General features: G+C 45.2%; 1 protein-coding gene across 1 annotated transcript in view; it reads left to right on the top strand.

The window, feature by feature from the left end:
- Positions 1 to 1922: 1922 nt before the first annotated feature.
- Positions 1923 to 24920, top strand: part of LOC139262895 (organic cation/carnitine transporter 2-like) — a 162125-nt gene continuing 139127 nt past the window's right edge. Inside the window, exons 1-2 of the mRNA XM_070878152.1 lie at positions 1923 to 2315; positions 23983 to 24086. Of these exons, the coding sequence (XP_070734253.1) occupies positions 1926 to 2315; positions 23983 to 24086 (494 nt within the window). The 5' untranslated portion in view covers positions 1923 to 1925. The remainder of the gene's footprint in view (positions 2316 to 23982; positions 24087 to 24920) is intronic.

The following is a 24920-nucleotide window of genomic DNA, read 5'->3' as shown; positions in this document are numbered from 1 at the left end:
GCTTAAGACTGCTGGACAGACCATCGCCTAATCCGCTCTGTCATTTCCATCAACATTGCACCAAAACAGCGACAGCAACAGCAACGATGCTGCAGGAAAATCAACGCCGGAGCACTCAAAGATCCTGCTAAGAAAGCCCTATTCATCAGCGTCTTACTACCAAACTGACAACTCCCAGTGACCCAGAGACGCAGAGTGTCCATAGTGCCTGGTCTGCCCTCAAGGCTTCCATAATTAGCATCGGTGAAGAGACGGTCAGTCACTCAACCAGGAAACACTGAGACTGGTTCGACGAGAATGACCAGGAGATCCAGGAGCTATTATGCCACAAGCGCAAGGCATTCTTGAACTGGAAACAACAACACAAATCGAGGGCAAGAAAGCATCTCTACAGACAACTGAAAACCCGTGACCTAAAGAATAGATGGTGGGTGGAGAAAGCACAAGAAATCCAGCAGCAAGCAAATACTTTGGTTCTGTCTTCACGAAAGAAGGCACAAATAACCTTCCGGAAATACTAGGGGACCTAGTGAGAAGGAGGAACCAAAATAAATCCTTATTAGTCAGGAAACTGAGTTAGGGAAATTGATGGGATTGAAGGCGGATAAATTCGCAGGGCCTGATATTCTGCATCCCAGAGTACTTAAGGAAGTGGCTCTAGAAATAGTGGATGCATTGGTGATCATTTTCCAGCAGTCGATCGACTCTGGATCAATACCTATGGACTGGAGGGTAGCTAATGTAACACCACTTTTTAAGAAAGGAGGGAGAGAGAAAACAGGGAATTATGGACTGGTGAGCCTGGCATCAGTAGTGGGGAAAATGTTGGAATCAATTATTAAAGATGAAATAGCAGCACATTTGGAAAGCAGTGACAGGATGGGTTCAAGTCAGCATGGATTTATGAAAGGGAAATCATGCTTGACAAATCTTCTAGAATTTTTTGAGGATGTAACTAGTTGAGTGGACAGGGGAGAACCAGTAGATGTGGTGTATTTGGACTTTCAAAAGGCTTTTGACAAAGTCCCACACAAGAGATTGGTGTGCAAATTTAAAGCACATGGTATTGGGGGTAATGTATTAACGTGGATAGAGAACTGATTGGCAGACAGGAAGCAGAGAGTTGGGATAAACGGGTCCTTTTCAGAATGGCAAGCAGTGACTAGTGGGGTGCTGCAGGGCTCAGTGTTGGGACCCCAGCTATTTACAATATATTTCAATGATTTAGATGAAGGAATTGAGTGTAATATCTCCAAGTTTGCAGATGACACTAAGCTGGGTGGCGGTGTGAGCTGTGAGGAGGACGCTAAGAGACTGCAGGGTGACTTGGACTGGTTAGCCTAGTGGGCAAATGCATGACAGATGCAGTACAATATGGATAAATGTGAGGTTATCCACTTTGGTGGCAAAAACAGGGAAGCAGAATATTATCTGAATGGCGGCAGATTTGGAAAAGGGGAGGTGCAACGAGACCTGGGTGTCATGGTACATCAGTCATTGAAAGTTGGCATGCAGCTACAGCAGGCGGTGAAGAAGGCACCGATATTGATGGAATGATTGGGCTGCCTCCATAATCCCACGCAGATTACGTTCAACAGATATGTTTAACGCATTGAATAAATTGTCAGTAGTAAATATGTGAACAGAATTTGCACTTTGTGATGATTTTTGTTGCATAGGAAAAAACAAATAGCTTCTAATGCCTCAAGAATAAGAACACTCCAGTGCTGGCAAACAGGTTGTTTACTAAGAGTCCGCTTTAAGAGTACAGGGAGGAGATAGTGCAGGATGAAGATTGTATTACCGTGCAGAATTATTTAGACTTTGAAACAATGCAGGTATCAAACTTCTGGTCCACCCTCTATCGGCCAGTTGCTGCAGTTTTCCGGAAGAAAATTTCTGCCGGTCCTCCCGCGGCAACTAACATGCGGGATTACGATGAAATTACCGCTTTTCTCGGAGAACGGGGACCCTACCACTGGTTTATATTCTTCCTTTTGAGCCTCAGCATCTTTCCGAACGGCTTCGGCGGACTGACCATATTGTTCGTCGGGGACGTTCCAGAGCATCGCTGCTTAATTCCCGGGAATCTGAATCTCAGTGAAGCGTGGCTGAATCGGACGATCCCTTTGGTGCAAGAAAGAGACAAACTCCAGTACAGCAAATGCAGTCGGTACCGGTTGGACGTGATAATGAATCTTTCGGCGACATTTCCCGACTCAGATTCCTTCAATATGTCTGAGGTAGAACAGGAGCCCTGTTTGGATGGATGGGAGTACAGTAAGGAGCAGTACATCTCCACCATCGTCTCCGAGGTATGTGGCTGAAGGGATACAGTGGTCACACCGGCAATAGTTAACCTGAGAATAGTTTGTGAAGATCAATATAATATATTCAGATGTTTTGAAAATATAACGAGCAGATTTTTTCTCTTGCATGGCCTCGGGCCAGATATACTTTAAAATTTTTCCTTGGGTCTATAAACATTCGAAATTTGAACCTTAACATCTGTCTCTAACGTTTTCCCCTCCGGCCTTAAACTTGCTCCAGTTCTAAATGATTTGTCCTAATTTATGTAACTTTCCAACGCCAGCTTCAATTCGTTTAACAGTCAGAGCTTCTCCAACCAGAGGGTGCAGCCTCAAATTTAGAAAAGGGAGTGTGAAAATGCAGTTTAGATCCAACTGCTCGATGCAGAGTGTGGGGTGAATGTGTGCAAAGGACTGCCAAGGGAAGCAGCGGGGTTGACTGTATCAGCAGATCGAGGAGAGAGTAGGATATGTACCTGGACAAACATTTGATAGCGGGGTATGAGAAGTATTGTGCGGTAACATATTTGATAGATATTGCGACCGGACAGATTGGGCTGCAATATATTTTATGTTTCTATTTATTCCTATATAAATGATTTCTTCTCATGATCAGAACCTTCTTATGAATTGACTTTTCTCCCCGGATCAACAATCCCCCAGCTTCCCCGAAGGTAGTGACTGTAGCAATAACAACTTGCATTTATATAGTGCATTTAACATAGTAAAACATTCCAGGGCGCTTCACATGAATGTGATCAAACAAAATTTTGCACCGACACACTTAAGGAGATATTAGGGTAGATGAGCCCATGATTATATCAGCCATGATCTTATTGAATGGCAGAGCAGGCTCAAGGGGCCAAATGGCCTACTCCTGCTCCTATTTCTTATGCTCTTATGACCGAAAGCTTGGTCAACGAGATAGGAGGAAAGCGAGGTTTATAAAGGCTGAGCGGCTTAGGGAGGGGATTCCAAAGCTGAGGGCCTTGGCAGCTGATGGCACTGTCGCCAATGGTTTAGAGAGTAAAATCAGGAATGCGCAAAAGGTCAGAATTGGAGGAAAGCAGAGATCTCAGAGGGTTGTACGGCTGGAGGAGGTTTCAGAAATAGGGAGGGACGAGGCTATGGAGAGATTTGAAAACAAGTATGAGAATTTTAATCATCATCATCGGCAGTCCATCGGAATCGAGGAAGACTTGCTTCCACTCTTAAAATGAGTACTTCGGCTGAACAGTCCAATACGAGAGTCACAGTCCCTGTCATAGGTGGGACAGATAGTCGTTGAGGGAAGGGGTGGGTGGGACTGGTTTGCCGCATGCTCTTTCCGCTGCCTGCGCTTGATTTCTGCATGCTCTCGGCGATGAGACTCGAGGTGCTCAGAGCCCTCCCGGATGCACTTCCTCCACTTAGGGCGGTCTTTGGCCAGGGACTCCCAGGGGTCTGTGGGGATGTTGCACTTTATCAGGGAGGCTTTGAGGGTGGAGTTTAATATCAAGGCATTGATTATCCAGGAGCCAATGTGGGTCAGCGAGCACAGGAGTGGTGGATGAACGGGATTTAGTGCGAGTCAGGATACATGCAGCAGAGTTTTGGATGAACTCAAGTATTTGGAGGGTGGAATTTGGGAGGGCATCCGGAATGCATTGGAATAGTCAAGGTTAAAGGTAACAAAGGCATGGACAAGGGTTTCAGTGCAGCCTAGACAGCCACGTGTGCAGGAGGTGGCTCCAGCTTCAACTGCTTGAGCTCCGTGTTTTGGAGCTGGAGCAGCGGGTGGAGTCAATAAGGTGCATCCTCGAGGCTCAGAACTACATGGATAGCACATTTCAGGAGGTGGTCATGCCGCATGCTCTTTCCGCTGCTTGCGCTTGATTTCTGCATGATCTCGGTGTTGAGACTCGAGGTGCTCAGAGCCCTCCCGGATGCACTTCCTCCACCTAGGGCGGTCTTTGGCCAGGGACTCCCAAGGGTCAGTGGGGATGTTGCACTTTATCAGGTGTACAGGTAGAGGGAAAGTGGGTGACCACCAGGCATAGTAAGTGTGTTAGGCAGGTAGAGCAGGAGTTCCCCCGTGAGTCCATCTCGCTTTCAAACTAATATTCACTTCTGAGTATCGGTAAGGACGATGGTGCCTCTGGGGAGCGCAGCCAGAGCCAATTCCAAAGGCACTACGGGTGGCTCAGCTGCACAGGGGGGAGGGATGAAGAACAACAGAGCCCTAGTGATAGGGGATTCTATAGTTAGGGGAACAGATAGATGTTTCTGCGTCCGCAGACGTGACTCCCGAATGGTTTTGTGCCTCCCTGATGCCAGGGTCAAGGATGTCACAGAGTGGACGCAGGGCATCCTGCGGGGGGAGTGTAAAAAGCTAGAGGTCATGGTCCATATCGGGACCAATGACATAGGTAAAATCAGGGATGAGGTCCTACAGGAAGAATTCAGGGAGCTAGGAAGAAAATTAAAAGGTAGGACCTCAAAGGTAGTAATCTCCGAGTTACTACCAGTGCCACATGCTATTGACTATAAGAATAGAAGGATAGAGAGGATGAACACGTACCTGGAAAGTTGGTGTAGGAGGGAGGGCTTTAAATTCTTGAGGCATTGGAACTGCTTCTGGGGGAGATGGGACCTGTACAAACTGAGTGGGTTGCATCACAACATCGCCGGGGCCATTATCCTCACGGGGAGTTTTGCTAGTGCTGTTGGGGAGAGTTTAAACTAGCTTGGCAGGGGGATGGGAACCTGAGAACTAATTCAAAAGGGAAGGAAGTAAATCTGAAATTGGATAGCAAAAATCTAGAAAGCAAATCTGCAAGACAGAGGAAACAGGGCTGGGATGTAGTAAGCAAGGAGGTCTTCCTATGCTGAATGGTATATACTTTAATGCAAGGAGTATAGCGAATAAGGTGGATAAGCTAAGAGCACAGGTAGACACTTGGGAGTATGACTTTATAGCCATTACAGAAACATGACTGAAAGATGGGCAGGTTTGGCAGATCAATATTCCTGGCTACAGGATTTTTGGACAAGATAGAGAGGGTATAAAAAGGGAGGGGTGGGGGGTGGTTGCGGTACTGATTGAAGAAAATATTACAGTGGTGAGGAGGGATGATATGTTAGAGGGATCATCAAATGAAGCCATATGGGTCGAATTGAAAAATAAAAAAGGGGCAATCACACTGCTGGGTGTGTATTATAGACCCCCAATCAGTGGGAGGGAGATAGAGGAGAAAATATGTAGGCAACTTGCTGTGAAGTCCAAAAGCCATAGGGTAGTAATAGTAGGGTATTTTAACTATCCAAATATTGATTGGGACAAAAACCTTGTTTAAGAAGGGAGAAAGGGACAGGCCGAGTAATTACAGGCCTGTCAGCCTAAACTCAATGGTGGGAAAACTATTGGAAAAAATCCTGAAAGACAGGATAAATCTGCATTTGGAAAGGCAACGATTAATTAAGGACAGTCAGCACAGATTTGTTAAGGGAAGATCATGTCTGACGAACCTAATTGAATATTTTGAGGAGGTAACCAAGAGGGTCGATGAGGGTAGTGCGTATGATGTAGTATATATGGACTTTAGCAAAGATTTTGATAAGGTCCCACATGATAGACTGATCATGAAGGTTAAATCCCATGGGATACAGGGCAAAGTTTCAAGTTGGATCCAAAATTGGCTTGGAGGTCGGAAGCAAAGGGTAATGATTGATGACTGTTTTTGTGACTGGAAGAATGTTTCCAGTGGGGTTCCGCAGGGCTCAGTACTGGGACCCTTGCTTTTTGTGGTATATATCAACGATTTAGATTTGAATATAGGAAGGAAGTATGATTAAGAAGTTTGCAGACAAAACTAAAATTGACTGTGTGGTTGATAATGAAGAGGAAAATCATGGGCTGCAGGAGGATATCAATCTACTGGTCAGGTGGGCAGAGCAGTGGCAAATGGAATTTAATTCTTGGGGAGGGCTAATAAGGAAAGGGTATACACATTAAGCGGTAGGCCACTTAATAGTGTAGATGAACAAAGGGACCCTGTCCACAGATCCCTGAAAGTAGCAGACCAGGTGGATAAGGTGGTTAAGAAGGCATACGGAATTCTTGCCTTTATTGGCCGTGGCATAGAATATAAGATCAGGGAGTTATGCTTAAATTATATAATACTTTGGTTAGGCCACAGCTGGAGCATTGCGTGCAGTTCTGGTCGCTGTATTATAGGAAGGACGTGATTGCACTAGAGAGGGTGCAGAGGAGATTTACTAGGATGCTGCCTGGAATGGAGAATCTTAGTTATGAGGACAGATTGGATGGGCTGGGTTTGTTCTCATTGGAACAAGGAGGTTGAGAGGAGACCTCATTGAGGTGTACAAAATATTGAGGGGCCTGGACATAGTGGATAGTAAAGGTCTATTTCCACTGGCGGAGGTGTCTATTGTGAGGGGGCATAGCTTTAAGGTGTTTGGTGGAAGGTTTAAAGGGGATTTGAGGCGGGGTGGGCATCTTTACGCAGAGGGTTGTGGGGATCTGGAACTTGTTGCCTGGAAGAGTGGTGGATGCAGAAATCCGCACCACTTTTAAGAGATGGTTGGATGGGCACTTAAAGTGCAGTAACCTGCAGGGTTACGGACCATGAGCTGGTAATTGGGATTAGACTGGATGACCTTTTGTTGGACGATGCAGATACAATGGTAAGTACTGCAGGGAATAGAATACAGCCAGGGTAATCTCCTGGACTAGTTTCGATCGCCTGGATAAGTTGGAAAGGAATTTTCCCAGATTTTTCTCCCTAAATTGGCCTGGGTTTTTATCTAGTTTTTGCCTCTCCCAGGAGATCACATGGCTCCGGTTGGGGTGGAGTGTAGAATGTTTTAGTATAAGGGGTGTCGCAGTTGTGGTGAGGCGGATTGGTTGGGCTGGGTGCTCTTTGCCTTTCCGTCATTGTTCATAGGTTTATACGTAACCTTTAGGGCTGCTGACCAAGGGCCGGTGGCTCTTTGTTGGCCGGCGTGAACACGATGGGCCGGAATGGCCTCCTTCAGCAATGTAAATTTCTATGTTTCTATGTTTCAATGTTCCTATGAACTGAGATAGGGGTAGAGTCGAGTGATGTTACCGAGGTGAAAATATGTGGTTTTAGTGATGATGCGGATATGTGGTTGGAAGCTCAAGTCAGGGTCAAATACAGCACTAAGGTTGTGAACAGTAGTTCAGCCTCAGGCAGTTGCCATGGAGAATGAATAGAGTTTATGATGGGGATCAAAGACAATGGCTTTGGTCTTCCCAATATTTAGTTGGAGGAAATTTCTATTCATTCAGTACTGGTGTCGGACAAGCAGTCTGACAATTTAGAGACAGTGGAGAGGTTGAGAGAGGTGCTGGTGAGGTAGAGCGGGATATCGTCAGTGCATTTCTGGAAACTGACCCTGTGTTTTCAGATGGTGTTGCCGAGGGGCAACATATAGATAAAAAATAGGAGGGGGTCAAGGATAGATCCTTGGGAGACACTGGAAATATTGTTGCAGGAGCGGGAAGAGAAGCCACTACAGGATATTCTCTGGCTTTAACTGGATAAGTGAAACAGGACGAGGGCAGTTCCACTCAGCTGGATGATGGAGAAGAGGCATTGCAGGAAGATGGTGTGGTCAACTATGTCAAAGGCTGGAGAGAAATTGAGAGGAATGAAGCGGGATGGTGCACTACAGTCAGAGACATAGGGGGACAAATCTGGCTACTTTGTACTTTCTGTTAGCGCCTCCAGGGGATGATAACGGTGCACTAACGACTTACTGATGGGGCACGGCTAAATAAATGACGACCGCTAAATTTCCCTGGAGGTTTGGGGTGGCGGTAATCCCTTGCGTCACAATCTCCTGCACTCGGAGATCGTGATATCATCGTCCTGCGCATCGCCCCATTACCGCCCCGGATCCTAACTTTGCTTCCACCTCCTGCCTGAGCGTTTGCCGTTAATAACAGTAAGAAGAGGAGGTCGTATGCGGTCAGATGTTTGCTGGAGGAGCAGTATATAAAGGCGTTACCATCTGGATTTTTGTGGTCGGCAAAGAATGCTGCCTGGAGTACAAGTCTTCAGCACAACATCCGCCATGTTGACGGAACCCATTGCCTTTGTTATATCCAGTGCCCTCAGTCATTTCTTGATATCATGTGGAGTGAATTAATTTGGCTGAAGATTGGCTTCTGTGATGGTGGGGAGCTCAGCAGGTGGCTGATATGGATCATCCACTCGGCACTTCTGGCTGAAGATGGTTGCAAACGCATCAGCCTTGTCTTTTACATTTGCGTGCTGGCCTCCGCTATCATTGAGGATGTGGATATTCATAGAACCTCCTCCCCCCATTATTTGTTTAATTGTCTAACACCATTCATGACTGGCTGTGGCATGACTACAGAGCTTTGATCTGACCTGTTGATTGTGGGATCGATTAGCTCTGTCCATAGCATGCTGATTCAACTGTTTAGCATGCATATGATTCTGTGTTCCAGCTTTTCCAGTTTGGCAGCTCATTTTTAGGTATGCCTGGTGTATGCTCTTCCGAGCTCCTCATTGAACCAGGGTTCATCCCCTGGCTTGATGGTAATGGTAGAGTGAGTGATATGCTGGGCTATGAGATTACAGATTGTGGTGGAATACAATTTTGCTGCTGCTGATGGCCCACAGTGCCTCATAGATGCCCGGTTTTGAACTGCTAGATCTGTTCCGAATCTATCCTATTTAGCACAGTGGTAGTGCCACACAACACGATGGAGTGTGTCCTCAGTGTGAAGACGGGACTTTGTCTCCCACAAGGAATGTGCAGTGGTCACTGCTACCAATGCTGTCATGGACAGATGCATCTGTGAATGGTAGATTGAGGAGGACGAGGTCAAGTATGTATATCCCTCGTGTTGGTTCACCACCTGCCACAGGCCCAGTCTGGCAGCTATGTCCTTCAGGTCTCGGCCAGCTCGGTCAATAGTTGTGCTATCAATCCACTCTTGGTGACGGACATTGAAGTCCCCCACGCAGAGTACATTGTGTGCCCACCCACCCTCAGTGCTTCTTCCAAGTGGTGTTCAACATGGATGAGTACTAATTTATCAGGTAAGGAAGGGTGGTACGTGATAATCACCAGGAGGTCTACTTGCCTAGGCTTGACTTGAAGCCATGAGACTTAATTGGGTCCAGCGTCAATGTTGGGAACTCCCTCCCGACTGTATACCACTGTGCCACTGATGGGCCTGTCTTGTGATATATTCTTTACGACATCACTAACAAACGCACTCTACAAGATGGCCCCAATAGAAACTGTCATCATGTGCCTTAGTCACATGACCCTTTTATTGTATTTACATCAGTAGTTGCATTACTACAGTAGTGCACTAGGTGGAGCAGTAGTCCATGTCTCCCTACTTAACGAAGAATTAATCATAACAAAATAATCATACAGAACTTGCATGGTTATACACAACAAAAGATATGGACTTATTTTGCCATATTTACAAATCAAATTTAACCACTGGTTTTCTGTTTCAAAGAGGATATCTTCGCTCTCGAACAGAACTTTCCAAACTTGGTGTCAAACTTAGACTCATTCTCGGCTGAGCCTGAGGAGAGTTTTTCTCCAAGGCCAACCCTTGATCTACATTTTAATTCTCTACAACTTCAGACTGTTTGTCTGCCTGACTCGGACTTAGACTTAAATTCTGACATCCTCTTGGACTTGTTTCTAGTACATCTGATGTAGGATTTGCTACTGGTACTCTACTTGTAACAAGACTATCTGACTTATCAGAAATAATCGAATCATTCCAACTTTCATCTTCTTCCACATTTGTACGTGAAATATAATCAATGTGAACAAACCTAACCTATCCATGATCAAAAATCTTGACCAAATATGTGTGAGGACCACATATCTTCACTACATTTTCTGGTAACCACTTGAACCATTTATAGTGATGGTTCTTCACGCTAACCTTCTGATTCAATTTCACACTTCTCTCTCTTACGCTACTTCAATCATGATTCTCTTTCTGTCTTAATTGTTTCTCTTCTACTGACTGTGCAGATTTGGCTTTAACAACGAGAACCTGGTTCGTGGCTGTAGTTACATAGAAACATAGAAATATAGAAACATCGAAAATAGGTGCAGGAGTAGGCCATTCGGCCCTTCGAGCCTGTACCACCATTCAATAAGATCATGGCTGATCATTCACCTCAGTACCCCTTTCATGCTTTCTCTCCATCCCCCTTGATCCCTTTAGCCGAAAGGGCCATGTCTAACTCCCTCTTGAAAATATCCAATGAACTGGCATCAACAACTCTCTGCAGTAGAGAATTCCACAGGTTAACAACTCTCTGAGTGAAGAAGTTTCTCCTCATCTCAATGGCTTACCCCTTGTCCTTAGACTATGTCCCCTGGTTCTGGACTTCCCCAACAGAGGGAACATTCTTCCTGCATCTAACCTGTCCAGTCCTGTCAGAATTTTATATGTTTCTATGAGATCCCCACTCCAGTGAATATAGGCCCAGTCGATCCAGTCTCTCCTCATATGTCAGTCCTGCCATCCCGGGAATCAGTCTGGTGAACCTTCGCTGCACTCCCTCAATAGAAAGAACGTCCTTCTTCAGATTAGGAGACCAAAACGGAACACAATATTCCAGGTGAGCCCTCACCAAGTCCCTGTACAACTGCAGTAAGACCTCCCTGCTCCTATACTCAAATCCCCTAGCTATGAAGGCCAACATACCATTTGTCTTCTTCACCGCCTGCTGTACCTGCATGCCAAATTTCAATGACTGATGTACCATGACACCCAGGTCTCGTTACACCTCCCCTTTTTCTAATCTGCCACCATTCAGATAATATTCTGCCTTCGTGTTTTTGCCACCAATGTGGATAACCTCACATTTATCCATATCACACTGCATCTGCCATGCGTTTACCCACTTACCTAACCTGTCCAAGTCACCCTGCAGCCTCTTAGCTTCCTCCTCACAGCTCACACCGCCACCCAGGCTAGTGTCATCCACAAACTTGGAGATATTACACTCAATTCCTTCATCTAAATCATTAATGTATATTGTAAATAGCTGGGGTTCCAGCACTGAGCCCTGCGACACCCCACTAGTCACTGCCTGCCATTCTGAAAAGGACCCGTTTATCCCGACTCTCTGTTTCCTGTCTGCCAACCAGTTCTCTATCCACGTCAGTACATTACCCCCAATACCATGTGCTTTAATTTAGCACACCAATCTCTTGTGTGGGACCTTGTCAAAAGCCTTTTGAAAGTCCAAATACACCACATCCACTGGTTCTCCCTTGTCCAGTCTACCAGTTACATCCTCAGAGTTTGAGAAACAACTCTGCTGGTGTTCTACCAATAGTTGTATTATGTTAAGTAATCAGAAAATTTGCTAGTTTTTGGTCCAACAACAACTACCGTTTCTTTATATTTGGATCCACCATTTGCTTGGTGAGGCAAGTTTTACAATTTGCATTGCTGCACCATTTGAAGCAGGGTGATATGGTGGAACCTTGGTATGTTTCACATCATTTCTGCTCATGAACTACAGAAATTCTTCTGAATAAAATTGTGGCCCATTATCAGGCACAATTTCTTCTGGGAAGAAAATAATCTTTGCGAATTGTCTAGTGTTTTACTTGTTGTTATTTTCCTCATCGGAAACACCTCAGCCCACTTTGAATGACTATCAATCACAATGAACAATTGTTGTCCTTCTAGCTCCGCAAAATCTATATGTAATCTTTGCCACACCCTGAGAGACCATTTCCACGGCTGTAATGGTACAGATAATGGTTTCTTGCCTACCGATTGACATGTTGTACACTGACTAACGATATACTCTGTAACTGCGTGCAAAACTCTTGGTCAAGCACATTCCTAGGTGCTGGCATGAAGATCTCCTAATAATTTGGACCTGAACTTATTTGGAATAACTACTCTTGCACCCTACATAATTCAATCTTTATCCACTGATAACTCATTCCTACGAACAAAGTATAGATCAATATCTTCCTCTGATACCTGGTTTGGCCAGCCATTTGCTATGTAATCATACAACTTTAACATAACTGAGTCACGTTTGGTTGCTATACCAATCTCTTCAGCTGTGACTAGCAGTTCATCAATGTATAAAAATAGAACACTTCTTCTACTTAGAGATAATGTCCTCAGTTTCTAGTCTTTTGAGTTCTGGCCCAACCATACCCTTGAGTGTGTATGGTATGTGACGTGGCTTGCAGTAAACTGATCTTGCATCCTTCTGTACTCCGACATTCGCCTTGAAGTCTTGGATCGGATTGCCTGTTTCACGGAACACCTTCAGATACTGCTTGATTACATCATCCTTCAATGAAAATTTTGTTTCCACACGAAAAATCTCATTCCAATCCAGCTTCAGTGATCCCAACCAATTTCTACCTATCAAGGCAGGCTTGTCTCCTGTCACTATTATGAGAGGCAAGCTCTGAAACTGATCCTTGTATTTCACCGACATGGTGATTCATCCTACCACAGGGATTTACTCTCCTGAGTAGCCTTGCAGCTGTATCTTCAATTTCTCCAGTGGAAATTCACACAACATTGTCGAAATATGGCGATTCCGGTACTATGCTCACGTATGCACCAGTATTAATTTCCATGGGTATCCTGGTTCCTGCAACATCTACTTGGTTGATGATACATCACAAATTGTTGTTGTGCTCCTGATGACGTGCATCTCTAGAACATCCTCGTCCTGTTGCTTCTCTTCAATGCTTTGTAGTGTCTGATGATTTCTACATCTAGCATTGGAAGTTAGTATACTCTCCAGTCGGCATGCCTTTGCAAGACGCCCAGTTTTCCTACAGTAGAAACACTCTGCCTTCACATATGGACAGCTTTGAGTGAGGTGTTGTCCCAGACACTGACAGCACGACTTCAATGCACTGTTACCTTGGCTAGTTGCTGAAGTCTTGGGACCCAACTGCCTTTTACTTTTAACTTGCAGGCGATTCACCTTGGTTATCTGATGACTGGAAATGCTGCAAAATTCTCTGGAGTATTGTTCGGCCATATACATTGACATAGCTGTCTGACAATCTAAATCAAAGTCAAGTTAGGGGTTGTCAATAACATCCTTCTGATTGCTTCATTTTTCATCACACAAACAAAGTGGTCACGCAATGCTTGATCCTGAAATTTTCTGAAATGGCAGTGAATGGATAACTTTTTTAAAGCTACAATGTACTCACTGATACTCTTGTCAGTTAATTTATTTTTTTATTCCAAAACAATAACTTTCAGCAATTTCCAGGGACTCGGGACTGTAATGCGGAATCTCTGTCAGTGGCATGTCTTTTGGCTTGACAGGACAAGGACATTTTTCTGGGTTTCATACACCTCAGGGCTTGCTTCAATCAAGAAAATAGTCCATTTACTTTCTAAAAGCACGTGGTTACGGATTTCATCATCGGGGAATTTGACAATACTATTCGCAGTGAAAAACATGTCTAGCCACTCCACATACGCTCCGAAAGTCCCTCAGTCTTGATGGGACTCACCCGAGCACCCTATTATTCCCATAAGGACGGCCATATGGACTCTGACAGTTCAGCCAAGTATGCTTGTAATTTATCTTAGATTTTTAGCTGTTGTGCGAAAAAAATAACGACTCAAAGTTGCACTGTTCGTTGGCTGGATTATCCACCAACAAAAATTTCAGCTATGGAATCCGATTATCCTATCGTCATCGCTAATGTGATATATTCTTTCATCATAGGCAGTCCCTTGAAATCAAGGACGATTTGCTTCCACTCTAAAAGTGAGTTCTCAGGTGACTGAACAGTCCAATATGAGAATTACAGTCTCTATCACAGGTGGGACAGACAGTGGTTGGAGGAAAGGGTGGGTGGGTGGGGAGTCTGGTTTGCCGCATGGTCTTTCCGCTGCCTGTGCTTGTTTTCTGCATGCTCTCAGCGACGAGACTCGAGATGTTCAGCGCCCTTCCGGATGCTCTTCCTCCACTTAAGGCGGTCTTTGGACAGGGATTCCCAGGTGTTGGTGGGGATGTTGCACTTTATCAAGGAGGCTTTGAGGGTGTCCTTGAAACATTTCCTCTGCCCACCCGGGGCTCGCTTGCCGTATAGGAGTTCCGAGTAGAGCGCTTGCTTTGGGAGTCTTGTGTCGGGCATGCAAACAATGTGGCCTGCTCAATGGAGCTGGTCAAGTGTGGTCACTGCTTCGATGCTGGGGATGTTGGCCTGATCGAGAACACTGATGTTGGTGCACCTATCCTCCCAGGGGATTTGCAGGATCTTGCGGAGACATCGTTGGTAGTATTTCTCCAGCAATTTGAGGTGTCAACTGCATATAGTTCATGTCTCTGAGCTATATAGGAGGGCGGGTATCACTACAGCCCTGTAGACCTGATATCAGATTTGAGGGCCACTTGTCCCAATTTTGACAAGTCCCCAGATGTTAATGAGGGGGACTTTGCAGGGTTGACTAGGTGCCATTGTCGTGTCTGAAGCCGTTGCCTCGGTCGAAGCTGGGAGTTCTGTCTGATTTTATTCTTATTATGGTTCTTCGTAGCAGTTTGTTATAACTGAATGACTTGCTGGACTATATGATTCTGTAGTTATGAACACTGTCGGTGTCTAGGCTGATGCCTTGAGAGCTCCTTAGTGATGATTTGCCATATCTGAGCATCTCCTTTCAGAATCACTGTGGCTGGTCTTCACTGTGAGGAGATTATATTTTTCATAGGTTAAAACGAGGTTTAATTACGATTTTGTATTCTCTAAATGGGGAAGTATGATATACTGAAAGCATTCTTTCCTTTCCCCTCTCCACCATTATTCTTAGGGAGCAGTCTGTCAACCTGGTACAATAAATGTGGACTCTCTAAAGTCCAGTTTAAAATTGAAGGGTTCAATTTTCCACAACCCCTTTTTTCGGCACATTCACCCGAGATGCAGCGACTTTGTGCGCTTAAAGCGGCGCAAAAAAAACGTGCCCCCATCCTGTCCACTCTGCTGCGTGTCCCGTGGCTTGGCGCAGCCTGGCCAGTCGATTGGGGGGCGGAGCTAAGGTCCTGCACCAGAAACTCTGCCGGCAGCTCTCCGCAAGCGCATTGGTGTCAGGTCCGATGTGTGCGCATGCTCAGTGTGGCCGAAACGTGTCACCTGTCCATTTTTAAAGGTAATCACTCGCTCTCTCTCCCCCACCCTCACCGACGCTCTGTTCGGTTGCTCTGCTTAGCTCCCCCCCGCTGCCCCCCGTTGATTTAAAGGGCAGCATCTCTCTCTCCCCGCCCCCCCCCGCCCACTGATGCCGCGTTCGGTCGCTCTGCTTCGCCTACCCGCCCAACCCCCCCACCCCCGCCGTTGATATCTAGGCCAGCATCCCTCGCTCTCTCTCTCCCCCCCACCGATGCCGCATTCGATTGCTCTGCGTCCACAACCCCCCCCCCCCCATTCATTTGCAGCCGTCCCTAGCCCTGGCCGACTGGACTCCTGGTGCGTGTCTTGCCACCCCTATCCCAGGCCGAATGGCCTCACGCACAGGCTGGCCAGATGCCTTCCTGGGCCGACTTTAAAGATTAAGATAGGAATTACTTGATTTCTATTAGTATTTTAATTGTTTGAGCTTTTCCTTGCAATGTTTGGTGCTTGGTTGTTTAGTATCTGGTCCCCTCCGGTTCCTTTCCCGCTGCTATCCCAGGTCGAATGTCTGCCGATGCACTAATGTGCGCCGATTTCTTAACTGCTCACAAGGTTTTTCAAAGCTGGCCACATACGCTGACCTAAGTCAATTTGGAGTAAGTTTTCGCTGGCCAAATTGGCATAAATGGCCAAAACTAGCGTAAGTGGCTGGGAACTCCCCCTTTTGAAAAAAAACTCAACTAAAATAAATCGTACCTAACTGAGTTACTCTGTAGCAAGTTGATTGGGGAAAGTGGCGTTTTTTAACTTATGCCAGAAAAAACAACTTACTCCAAAAGAATTGGAGCAAGTCATGGCCAAATTTGAGCCTGAAGGCACAGATTTAAGGTGATTGGCAAAAGAACCAGAGCCAACATGAGGAAAAACTTTTTAACGTAATGAGTGGTTACGATTTAGAATGCACTGCCTGATAGGGTGGTGGATACAGATTCAATAGTAGCTTTCAAAAGAAAAAGGGAATTGGATCAATATTTGAAGGAGAAAACATTGCAGGGCTGTGGGGATAGGCAGGGGAGTGGAACTAGTTGAAGTGCTCTTACAGAGAGCTGGCAGAGGTTCGATGGGCTGAATGGCCTCCTTCTGTGCTGTACTATTCTAAGATTCTATGATTCTATGCACAGTGTTCAGCTCCATTCACAATTCCTCAGATAACGAAGCAGTCCATGTCTGCGAGCAGCAAGATCTGGCAACATCCAGACTTGGGCTGATTAATGGCAAGTAACAATGGCGTTACACAAGGATTAGGAAATCACCATCTCCAACAAGAGAGAGTCTAATCACCTCCCCATGACATTCAATGGCATTACTATTGTTGAATCACCCACTATCAACGTCCTGTGGGTCAGCAAGAAATTAAACTGGACCAGCCACATAAATGCCGTGGCTGCTGGAGCGGAGCAGAGCAGTGGCAAGTGGCAAGTGGCTCACCTGCTTGTTCCCCAAATCATCTCCACCACAAGTCAGGAGTGTGATGGAATGCTCTCCACTGACCTGGATAGGCACAGCTTCAACAACACGTAATAAGCTCAACACCATCCAGGACAAAACAGTCCGCATGATCGGCCACCCATCTACCATCTTAAACATCCACTCCCACCACCACCTGTGTACCTTTGTTGCAATGTTTATGATATACAGGATGCACTGCAGCAACTTGCCAAGCCTTTTTCAATAGCACCTCCCAAACCTGTGATCTCCACAGCCTAGAAAGACAAGGGCACCAAGTACATGGAACACCATCCAAGTCACACACCATCCTGACTCGAACATATATCACTGTTTCTTCATGGTCACTGTGCCAAAATCTGGAATTTCCCACCTAACAGCACTGTGGGTGTACCATCCATACATGGACTGTATCGGTTCAAGAAGAAGGCCCATCACTGCCTTCTCATGGACAACTAGGGATGGACAGTAAATGCCTGTCTTGCTAGCAAGGGCCACTTCCCAAGAATTAATTTTAAAAAAGTAATAAAACCAAAATCGTAATGGTGAATCTTTGCACCAACTGTAATTTTTGAATAATCCGCAAAATCGGCGGCTCGGGCTCCCACTGGAAAGGAGGCAGGAGCCTAATTACGGTCTGCAAATAAGAGTCCACGTGCATAGAAATGACGTGCATAGAACTGTGATGTAATTTCGAACTGAAACTGCATAGCCCCGCCCACTGACACCGAGTGGTAAGTGGCCAAACCAGCAGCCCTTAAAGGGATGCTTGAAGTTGCTCAGCAAAGATCAAAATTCAGATTTTTGGGGGGCAGAATGAGTATGGTTGCTCTGCCTACAACTCCATAAAAATTCACCCCACTGGTGCCTAACCTTCCACTGTCATTATTACATAATGCAGTTGTAAATTCAGGAAAAAATATTTCTGAAAGTTGATAATGTATCCTTTGAAAAATCCTCACATCTAGTTTTCTCTGTTATTGACTTTCTCTTGTCTACAGCAAATATATATCAGGTGTATGATTCCATATGGTGGAGATCAAGCTTCAAGGTTCATTCCAGCTTGAATCACTTGCAGTTGTTTTGCTGAATGGATGTTGGGATATTGAGGAGCAGATTTTGTTTATCAGGGCAGGAACTGGAATGGATGAAGGTTCTACAACCCCAGTCTATAGCATGATCTCCTGGGTTGGGTGTCTCCATCGTGGCTTGGCAAAGAGGAAAGGACCAAACACCAGCATCTCCATGCCAGTGACATTTTTGCACCCGCATCAAACAAACAATTCTGCAGTTACTATTATTTACTTCGGTGAAAGTAGGAGAATACTTTGAACAAAACTATTCCATCTCTGCTTTCCTTCCCTTTTAAAATTTTTTTTATTTTTACAAGTAAATAGTATAAATATTTTTTTCTTCTGAGCATCTTGGCAGATAAAATTAAGCCATTTTTTTTGGTTTTAAAAGTCAGTGCGCTAGAAATTCAGTTGGCTATTGCCTCCATTTTGCAGCCCGGAGAGGCGGCACAGCGTTGTTAGTTGCTTAATGTCTGGCCACAGAGATTTTAGCGTAGTGCTGAAACTTAGGTTGACTTTTACCGTTTGGCACTAATACTTATCGCCTCGCAGTCTAACAACAGCCAGATCATGACGTCAGTACGCGTGCAATCTTCCCACTAATGTCCCGGACTCGAACTTCGGTTTGTGCGTCTCACTTACCGACAGCTGCTGAACACGCCAGAAAAACCAGGTGGTCCCAGTTGCTTTGGCCGATACCGGGAAGGTAATTAAAGGGATGAGCAACTGAGTTTCTCAGTTCACAGAGAGTGCTACGTTTCTACATAGCACAGTGCATGTATCTCTGAGATTGCCAAGGCAGTCTTCAAAGTTACAGTTAAGTTACGATTTGAGATGTGCATTTGCACGTGTGTAGTGCTAACACGCCATCCTCACTTCCTCCAATCAATTTATAGGCAGCGTTTACAGAGAAGGGATATTGGGAATGTGGGGTCATGAATGCAGAGACCCTGCAGATGTCGGGGCATGAAGCCTTACCCCCGACGGGTTTATTGGGAACAATTATCATACCTAGACATGTCTGAGGAGCAGTGCATTGGAAGGCTGCGGTTCCGATGCCTTGACCACTCTGGAGGCAGTTTTCAGTACTCCCCTGATCAAGTGTCACGCTTCATTGTGGTCTGCTGCATTCTGCACAACCTGGCTGTCATGTATCTTACATTATTAGATATAACTGTATTCTAACATGCTATACATGACTGTAATAAGATATGACCTGTAACCACCAGCATATCTTACCACCAGGGCTGCACTTATATAAGGACAGGTCTCAGGCAAGTGCAGCATTCCAGAGCTGTGAAATAAAGGTGCAGGTCCAGAGTGACCTTGACTTCACTACATGCCTCGTGTGAATCTGTACTGAGGGGACAGGACTTTACACTGACCTTCATGAGGGCCCAGACATTGCCACTGGGGATTGCAGCTCCACCTCAGGAGGAGGGAGAGGAGGAGGAGCATGACGATGCACAGCATTGTGAGGCAGACGAGACGGAGGATCAGCAGCCACGGAGGAGGCACTGTGCCAACCATGCTACACACGGTTCACACGTCAGCGCCTCATCCTGCGTCGATTCCGATGGATCAACAACCACATGACTACTGGGCCTCAAAGTCACATTGCAATGTGCTAGGTTGATGGTGCAGCTCCTTGAAATTCTCAATTCATACACATGATGCAAATGCAACATTTTATTATTTCTAAAGGAGTGTGCTGTCAGCACACCAACAACACTTCACCATCACTTAAAAAAGAATGCAACAAAAGCTCCTTGAAACAGCATAACACACAAACAATTTCATGATTATTTATACAAACGCCCCTCTCACCTGAAATGCAAGACCTGCTCCCAAGAACTATATTACACAAGATCCTTCCACAAATAACAGGCATCAAACATCAGCAACAAAATGTGTGCTATTATATTTACAACATGTGGATATATGTCCATTATTCTCACATTACCACCCCTTCACTTCTCCTCCTCCCATGCTAATGCTCCTCTTTAATGTGTCTCCAGTGCCAGCAGCAAGGCTGTTTGAAGGCTGTTGTGTCTGTGAGGCAGAGACTGCAGATGGCCTCACATCCATGCTCTGTGGGACCCTTGCCAATGCACCCATAAGGTCGCGCTGAATGCCCTGAGACTCTCTCGCTACACCCTCCAAATTCAGTTGAGTCAGGCTCAGCAGGACTGAGGCCCCGATTCATCCTCTGGGGAGATGGCCCCTGAGCTTCCCCTGGGTCACTGGGTGCAAGAGCCTCAGGCTTGTCAAGCCCCAGGGAGATCGGCTCGTCCATCGAGGTGGCGTCTCCACTGTCTGCAGCGGATGGATCCTGCTGGAGTGGGGCAGAACTGTCAAACCCATCTTCCTCGTCTCCCCTGTCGTTGAAGGTGCATGCCTCACGGACAGGCTGTTGCGCTTCTGGCTCATTATCTGTAAGCCCAAAGCGACAGAAGTGTGGTTAGCAGCAGGAGAGGGGACAGGAAGGGAAGAAGGACATTTATATGTAAAGTGACATAGGACATTTATATGTAAAGTGGCCAAGGCATGTGGTTTCAGGGTAAATGGTCTCATTTAAGATGAAAAGGGGATGAGCATACCGTCACTGTCCCCAGGGAGCTCGGCTTTCTCGACCGGTACCACACCCACTTGTGCGCCAATGAGGTGGCCACTCGCTCTTCCACCTCCGTGAGGGCGTGGAGTTCAGGCTCCCCTCCTCCGGTCCGCAACCGTTATCACCCGTTGTGAGCGAATTTCGCCTGCTATAACATACAGAAGAAGATGTGAATATGAGAGCCGCTAATCGTCTGCCATATGTGCCTTGCAGAGTTGAATAGCTTCTAATGTATGGAAGTGTGCAGATGTTCATTTGACTCTGTTGTTGTGCAGAGTGGCTGTGTGAACGGTTGGATTTGATGGCTACCAGCTAAGATTAAGGCAAAGGCTAATGTTTTTACAACGCATATAAACAGTGAAAAGGTAGTAATAGGAAGGGTGTGGCTGAGTATCGAACAAGAAAGATAGGAGGTCCAGGGAATGGCTGCTGAACTGAGGCTGAACTTTGCAGCTCTCTTCAGCAACGAAGACCATGGCCTGGTACACATATTGAAGGAGCAAATACTGTACAGATTTTACATTGTGTGAGAAAGTGAGGTTCAAATTATGGCATTCTAAGGTTAATAGAAAGGTACTCACCCTGATGACCCGAGTGAGGTTGTTTTATTCTTGCGACATTGTGTCGCAGTTCTGGGCACCGTGCTTCGTGCAGACATGTGTTGTGCCACTTCCCTCCACAAATGCCAAAAAATTCTTGGCGGTGGCCTCCTGCCATTCTCAAGCTGAAGACATTCAACTGCCTCTCAACAGCCTCCATCAAAGCCTCCTGGGCCGCGTTGGAAAACCGGAGGGCACGCTGGTGACCTGCTGTCTCAGCCATGTTGCAGACTGAGATGGAGAAACTGCGCCTGTGCAAACGAGCATCGCCTCATCCTCATTCGCTCTGGGAATTTATTGCAACCATTTTCGCCTGTCACTGACCGAAGAGAATTGTGCAATGACTGATTTACCGATCCATTTCCCTCCTGGGGCGCTGTAATCTAATTTTGCGGTAGACGCCGTTAAATTTCACACGGCACTACAGTTACCGACCAACTGGGATTAACGCCTCAAAATAGGTGATATGAAGTTTCAGACTTAGAAATTGAATGAGCTAAATTTGATTTGAAGGCTAACTGTATTCCAGAAACTAATCCAAGCAACTGCAATCAGTCAATAAGGATTTAGATGCATTGGAGAAGGTATAAAAAGATTTACAAGGATGATACCAGAACTGAGCAGTTATACTTATCAAGAAAGACTGTACAAGCTAGGACTCTGTTCTCTAGAAAAGAGAATGCTGAGGGTTGACCTAATAGAGGTCTTTAAATTTATAAAGGGCTTTGTTAGGGTAGATGCAGAGAAACTGTTTCCACTTATGGGGGATTCAAAACTAGGGGATATAAATGTAAGATAGTCACTAATAAATCCAATGAGGAATTCAGAAAAAAAAATATTTTTCCAGAGCGGTCAGAATGTGAAACTTGCTACCACATGGGGTTGAGGAGAATAGCATAAATGCATTTAAGGGAAAGCTAGATAAGTACATGAGGGAGAAAGGAATAAAAGGATGCGCTGATAGGTTTAGATGTAGTAGAGTGGGAGGAGGCTTGTGTGGATTCTGGACCAGATGAGGCCTGTTTCTGAGCTGTAAATTCTATATAATTCTATGTAAATAGTTTGACTCTGATGAACTAAATGAATGTGTTGCTGAACAATGACAGTATTTTTCTTGCGAAAAAATAGTGTTCAGAAGTTTTTTTTGAATAATGTAATTTAAGTATGCCTCCGGTGTCCCCCAAGGGTCAATCCTTGTCCCCTTTCTATTCCTCATCAGCATGCTGTCCCTCGATGACATCATCCGAACACACAACAACAGTTCCAACATGTACGCCAACCACACCCAGTTATAACTCACCAGCATCTCCCTCAACCCTCCCACTGTCTCTAAATTGTCAGACGGCTTTTCCGACATCCAATATTGGATGAGCAGAAATTTCCTCCAACAAAATATTGGGAAGACCGAAGCTATTGTCTTTGGTCCTCGCCACAAACTTTGTTCCCAAACCACCTACTCTAACCCTCTCCCAGGAAACTGTCTGAGGCTAAACCATACTGTTGACAACCTTGGTGTTACATTTGACTCCGAGATGAGCTTTCGATCACTTATCTGCGCCATCACTAAGACCGCCTATTGCCACCTCTGGAACATCGCCCAACTCCACCCCTGTCTCAGCTCATCGGCTATTGAAACCCTCATCCATGCCTTTGTTACCTCTAGACTTGACTATTCCAAAGCACTATTGGCAGGTCTTCCACGTTCTACCCTTACAACAGTGACTACATTTTAAAGATTATTTAATTGGCTGTAAACTGCTTTGGGACATCCGGTGGTCGTAAAAAGCATTATATAAATGCAAATATTAATTTTTTCCATAAACTTGAGGTCATCCAAAACTCTGCTGCCCGTGTCCTAACTTGCACCAAGTCCCGTTCACCCATTAGCCCTGTTTTCGCTGACCGATATTGGCTCCCAGTTAAGCAACACCTCGATTTTAAAATTCTCATCCTTGTTTTCAAATCTCTCAATGACCTTATCCTTCCATGTCTCTGTAATCTCCTCTAGCCCCACAGCCCTCCAAGATATCTGCACTCCTCTAAATCTGGTCTCTTGAGCTTATCCAGTTTTAATTGCTCCACCATTGGCGACCGTGCCTTCAGCTGCAAGGCCCTAATCTCTGGAATTTCCTCCCTAAACCTCCCTACCTCAATACCCTCCTTTCAGACGCTCCTTCAAACCTACCTCTTTGACCAAGCTTTTGGTCTTCTGCTCTAATATCTCCATATGTGGCTTGGTGTCAAATTTTGTTTTATAATGTTCCTGTGAAGCATCTTGGGATGTTTTGCGACGTTAAAGGTGATATATAAATACAAGTTGTTGTTGTTCTTGTTGTTGTTGTAGTACAACAATGCTGATAAACTCCGAGGTGTTGTGTTTTTGGAAGGCAAAAACTCAGGATCACTTTGAGAAAATGTAATGGTCTTGCCCTCCAAAATGCTGGAATAGTGCATCACCCCTCCAGAGAATAAATCTCACAACGTCAACAGTTGCATCTTCCTCAACCTCCTAAATCTGGGGTGTAAATTGCTGCCACTGAGCTTAGCTTATATCATAGTCAGCTTGCTGAGACAAATGGGCTTTTCTAGTAAAGGGTTACTTCTGTCCATTCTGATAATGTAGAATGCACATTCTTACATTTTGCACAGTAAAATTGCTTACCTGTAATTTTTCCCAAGACCACTTTTTGTTTCCATTTCTCTTTGTATTTCAGTGGGACTTAGTGTGTGACAATGACTGGAAAACGCCACTTTCTATGTCCATATACTTCGTGGGAGTGCTGGTTGGTTCTTTTTTCTCTGGAATGTTGTCAGACAGGTGAGTTATTTCCTTTATTCAACTCTGCTAGAAATTCATTCATTCATTCTAATGCACACACAATTTCACACAAACACATATTCATATCCAAAAAGCTGTCTGTCAGAGATATGGAAATAACATTATTTTCACTTTTATTCTTATACACAAATTCTTTTGCAATGTGGCAAAGTGAAGCACAAAGGACAGGATCAGAAAGGTGAAATCGCACGATGATAGTAACATATAAACCTGTTAACTCACTTATTTCAATGGGTGAACGTATTTAGTAAATTCAACTCTTTATTGTAGAAATTGTTCAACTGTTGTCTATTGATTGTGTACCCGTATGCTGGGGACATATAAATGGCAGATAAAATGATTTGAGAGACAGAGGTGACTATATTCGACACAAATGTAGTAATGAAGTTAACTGTCTCAAAATGTATTTAACATTTCATCAACAAGTTCAAGGGTTACACAAAAACATTCTGTAGAGTGAACTTTGGTTGTGGAAATACAATTGTATGAAGTTCTTCTGCTGTATTTTATCAAATACCCAGCCCAGAACCCACTATTTGACAGGTAGGTATGCCTGATCTTACCAAATATATCTCCACTGACCCTACACTGAGGCTCTTTGAGGACCAGGATGGTGGGATTTCATGATGTCGGGTAACCCCACCTCCAGCCTTTCTGCCTCTTATACCAAAGACCTTCTTTTGGAGCAGCCAGAGGTTACACCCGCAACAAGTCATCTCAGATTCCTGGAGGTAAGACCCTGAATATCTAGGTCCTTCATTTGTAGCCTTTCCAGTGCGCCCTCGTCCTAGTTATGGCAGGAGTGTGCCATCT

The sequence above is a fragment of the Pristiophorus japonicus genome, chromosome 4 (genome assembly GCF_044704955.1).
Source record: "Pristiophorus japonicus isolate sPriJap1 chromosome 4, sPriJap1.hap1, whole genome shotgun sequence".
In the NCBI taxonomy this organism is placed as follows: Eukaryota; Metazoa; Chordata; class Chondrichthyes; family Pristiophoridae; genus Pristiophorus; species Pristiophorus japonicus.
Note: the sequence above shows the minus strand (reverse complement) of the source record. Positions and strands in the feature narration are given on the sequence as shown.